The sequence below is a fragment of the Malania oleifera genome, chromosome 2 (assembly GCF_029873635.1).
Source record: "Malania oleifera isolate guangnan ecotype guangnan chromosome 2, ASM2987363v1, whole genome shotgun sequence".
Lineage (NCBI taxonomy): Eukaryota > Viridiplantae > Streptophyta > Magnoliopsida > Santalales > Ximeniaceae > Malania > Malania oleifera.
Genome location: NC_080418.1, coordinates 143,543,975 through 143,548,736, shown reverse-complemented (window position 1 = coordinate 143,548,736; position 4,762 = coordinate 143,543,975). Strand labels below are relative to the sequence as shown.

At 35.9% G+C, this 4,762-nt stretch overlaps 1 protein-coding gene across 1 annotated transcript; it reads left to right on the top strand.

The window, feature by feature from the left end:
- LOC131148435 (uncharacterized mitochondrial protein AtMg00810-like) lies at positions 1–522 on the top strand. The gene is made up of 2 exons (XM_058098134.1): positions 1–306; positions 394–522. The coding sequence occupies exons 1-2, from the start codon at positions 1–3 to the stop codon at positions 520–522; spliced, it is 435 nt and encodes a 144-aa protein (XP_057954117.1).
- Positions 523–4,762: the final 4,240 nt, after the last annotated feature.

Sequence of the window (4,762 nt, the reverse complement as noted above, 5' to 3'; positions counted from 1 at the left end):
ATGGTGGATTGCAAGCCTATGAGTACTCCTTTAGAGGCTAATACCAAGGGTCTTGACAATGATGTTCCACTTGATGATCCCAGCTTCTACCGAGGGATTGTTGGAGCCTTACAATATCTAACACTTACTCGTCCTAATCTTTCCTATAGTGTTAATTTTGTTTCACAATTCATGCATGCACCCACTATTGCACATCTTAAAATGGTGTGTAGAATTTTGCAGTACATCAAAGGGACTATTTCTCTTGGTCTCAATTTCACTTCTCACACTATACTTGATCTCTATGCTTTTTCTGATGCAGATTGGGTAGGTTGTATTACTACTCGACGCTCCACGATCGGATATTGTACCTTTCTTGGTCATAATCCCATCTCCTGGTGTGCAAAAAAACAGAATACAATTTCCCGCTCTAGCATTGAACTAGAATATAGAGCGATGGCCCACACTACTGTTGAACTTACGTGGCTCTCATTCACTTACGTGGCTCTCATTCATTCTCAAAGACCTCGGAGTTCCTCTTAACCATCCTCCTGTGTTGTTTTGTGACAATCTCAGTGCTCTTCACATTATAGTCAATCCAGTTTTCCATGAACGAAGCAAGCACATCGAGTTAGATTAGCACTTTGTGTGTGAATGGGTTGCACTTGGTCTCCTTGTTACTCGTCATATCTCCACTACTCATCAAGTTGCAGACATTTTTACGAAGCCCATGTCCAAAGCTTCTTTCATTTCCTTTAGCATCAAACTTAGCCTCCAACCCCAACCAAGTCTGCGGGAGGATATTAACATAAATCAAGAGCTTGACACCTCAGAGCATGCTGCTACGTGGAGAAATAAGGAGATTACGACACTTTGGAGTAATAAAGAAGCATATGCTCACAATCAAGCATATCCTCACAATCAGCATGCTCATCAATCTATTGAGATTTATGGAGATTCGTCACTTAATGAGGAAGATTCGAGATTTGTGGAGATTTGATGCACCAAATCAGTGCGTGAAGATTCGATCCTACAAGTCAAGGCAATGTGGAGATTTGTCTCTACCTTCTCCTTTATTTCCTGCACAATTCCCTCTGCACGAAAAATATATTCTTGTCTTTTTTATCTTTGTCCAGCATAGCTTAAATACCTATCGTAATCCCTTCTTGTTGCTCACATTGAGAAAGATATATGAAAATCAATTTCAGTTTTTAAATTCAAAAAATTCTCTCTCTTAACAATTCCAACCCTTTTGAATTTTTTATTTATCAAATAGGAGATGCAAAAGAATACAATAATTCTTAAAAAATTTATACATAAGATAAAAAATCTCGCTCTTGCTACTAAAAGAATTCCAATAAATTAACTTATCATTGTTTTTACTGCTAAATTATTGCCTGATTTAGAAATAAGGGGTTATATATTATCATTCATCGGTTGTATGTATGGTCGTGGTTGCACGTATTGGGGAAATTATAACCGGTGCCTGTCCCTCCAACGTGGCCCTATGCCGGTCTGCTGGATGCGTGATGCGTGGCTCATGCTAGAAAAATAATCCTATGAAGCCAACACCATTAATCCGAAACACCGACGCCAACAAGTGCACAACAGCACCGTCGGAATATTCCCACGATTCCTAACCTCCACTTCCGTCATGATGGCCTCAACGAAGCCGGTGATGTCGGCCCCGTGGTCAAGCTTCGACCGGGGATTTTTTTTGAAAGATTTCAAATTTTCAATAGCAGGGTTCATTTTTTAGAACAAAATTCCCAAAGCAAAATAAAATTTCCAGTAGCCATTAGAATCTCCAACGCAAAAGAAAATCTCCAGCGGCCACCAAATTTGTTTTTTGTTGCTTGTATTCCATGTGCTCTGTTTTGAGCTTCATTTTCAGAAAATCCCTCGCAACCACATAATCTCCTGACAACCACCAAATTCAATGGATAGTAGACAACATAATTGAATATACATTGAGCTAAACATTTCAACAAACAGGTGGTAGGCAACATATATTAAGACTTTCAATGACTTTTTTCTTATGATTTGGTGCTCCAAATGGGGGAATAAAATTGAAACAAGATGGGAAAAGATGAGGACAGACCTGAGCAAGCTTCTCGTGGAAAAAAAAAAATTTTAAAATTCATCCCATTTTCCTTCCAATCCTTTTTAATATTCAAATTTAAAACTTTTAAAAAGAATGTCCTAAAGTTTGATCATCATTTTTCGGAGATGATTTTTTTCCCTTAAATTGAAGTGTAAATGTAAAGTAAAGCAATTAAGGGATGCATTTTTTCTATGACTCAGTAGGACACGTGTCATGCACCCCTTTTTGTTTCTCTTTCTTAAGAATGTAATTCATGCAAAAGCTTTTGGCATATGATGCATCACTTTCCTATCTACTATACCCATCATTTGGGTTGTTTTAGGAATAGGATTGAAATCAGCTCAAAAAGCTTTTTGTTAGGATAGTGTTCGATGAGTGTCTACTTTGAAGTTTTTTCATGTGGCAGTTATACCTTCTTCTTTGTTTTGGTTAGAGGAGCATGCCCATCTATATGCATTTTATATTATATATCTTATACATCTTTAAAAATATAATTATTTTATATTATATTTTAGTCCCTTTTTTTTCCATTTTTGGATAAAGAAAAGAAAAACAAATGGAAAATGAAAAAAAAATATCATGTCACATGTAATTTATAAAAAAATTGTCATGAAACTTCTTATATCGAAGATTGAATTTGATACAACAATAATTTGGATATGATCCTGATCCGGGTGAATCTCATGAGATTGGGGACTTCGGTCACGTGAGTATTAATGTGTGGAACTCAAGATCATATTGCCAAAGACATAACTTGAATAAAAAATAATATATGTAAATGATACAATGAATATACTTATTCTTAAAGCGTATATCATTAGGATAAAAATAAAAATAAAAAATTCAAGAGTAAAGAAAAGAGAAGACGTAGGTATTGTTTTTTGTACCACATTGGTAGAATAGTTCCACATTAGTATAAAAAGTTGTTTTGAATTTTTTGTATTATTTGTCCCACATTGGAGATAAGTGTTTTTTGGACTTGAGGTTGAAGCTATATAAAAAGCTCAACTCTTCATTTGTACAACACACCTCAAAATTATACTTTGTCAAGAAGTAGTGGATTGATCGTCGATGCCCGAGGACGTAGGTAATTCTATACCGAACCTCGTTAATTTCTTGTCTTGCTCTTTTTACTGTTTTATTATTAGTTTCTGCATTACTTTAGTTTCTTACATATTCAATAGCAATAGTTGTAATATTAGTGTTTGACACAAGTGGGATGCCCGACACAACAATTGGTATCAGAGTTAGGTTGAATAGTGTCGATACGAAGGTGCTCCTCTGTTAGGATCATTGATTCCACTTTTGATTCCTAAGAAGGACCTTGTCTAAGTGAGTGCTCTGAGACCATTGCGGCTCAGTTGCTCCCTGGAGGTCGGCCTGGTTAAAGTGGAATTTCATAGGATAAAACAGAATAGACACAGTTAGTATGTACTATTCATCGTAGGCCTTTTGCTTTGTTGGTTGCTATTGAATATATAGAAGATGACAAAAACTAGTGCAGCAGTAGAAGAAACCTTGTTCACACGAACTCCAACCCCTTCAACTTCGACATCATCATCGAAGACGATAGTTAATGCTCAGTTTGAGGTGGAAAAATTTGATGGTACCAATATTTTTGGTATGTGGCAATGTAAGGTGATGGACATCTTGTATCAGTAAGAACTAGATATTGCTTTGGATGATAAATCAGTAGATATGGGTGACAGAGATTGGGAAAAGATCAATCGTCAGGCATGTGGTACGATTCATCCGTGTCTTGCTAAAAATTAGAAATATTGTGTTAAAAGGGAGACATCTACAAAGAAATTGTGGAAGACATTGGAAGATACATTTATGACCATGAGTCTGGAAAATCGGCTCTATTTGAAAAAGAAATTGTTTCGCTTCCAGTATCAACTAGGTATTTCGATTAATGACCACATAAATGCTTTCAATAAAATTTTGGCCGATTTGTTAGATTTGGATGAAAAGGTGAAAGATAAGGATAAAATCATATTGTTACTGAATTTCTATCCTTGATGAGTATGAACATTTGACCACCACTTTATTGTATGGGAAAGATAAAGTTACTTATGATGTTGTTTGTACTGCATTGATTAGTACTGAATGCAGCAAGAAGGATCATAGGGTCCATAAGGAAACAATAGAAGCACTAACAATAAGGGGACGTTCTCAAAGTCGTATGCTTGGAAGGAAAAGTAAATCTCATGGGAGGAGTAAATCTCGTGGGAGACCTGCTAAAGATAAATGTGCCTTTTGTCATGAGAGAGGGCATTGGAAGAAAGATTGCCCTAAATTACAGTAGAAGAATAAGGTCAAAGCACATTCTAATGCCAATATAGTCAATGATGATGGAAGTGAATCAGATTTTTCTCTTGTTGGAACATTTTCGTCACATTATTTTGGTGAGTGGATTTTGGATTCTGATTGTTCCTATCACATGTATCCCAATAGGGAGTGATTTTCTAATTTTGAAGAATTAGATGGTGGGGTTGTTTTTATGGGAAATGATATTACATGTAAAACAACTAGAATATGATCAATATAGTTGAAATGTCAAGATGGAACTATTAAGACCTTGACTGATGTTAGGTATGTTCCCAGCCTAAAGAAGAATCTGATTTCATTAGGTGCCTTAGAATTTAAAGGTTCACTATCACTTTGAAAGATGGAACC

Coding starts and splice junctions, on each gene's coding strand:
- LOC131148435 (XM_058098134.1), top strand. CDS start 1: ATGGTGGATTGCAAGCCTATGAGTACTCCTTTAGAGGCTAATACCAAG. Junction 307..393: donor CTTTTTCTGATGCAGATTGG/GTAGGTTGTATT, acceptor GCAAAAAAACAG/AATACAATTTCCCGCTCTAG.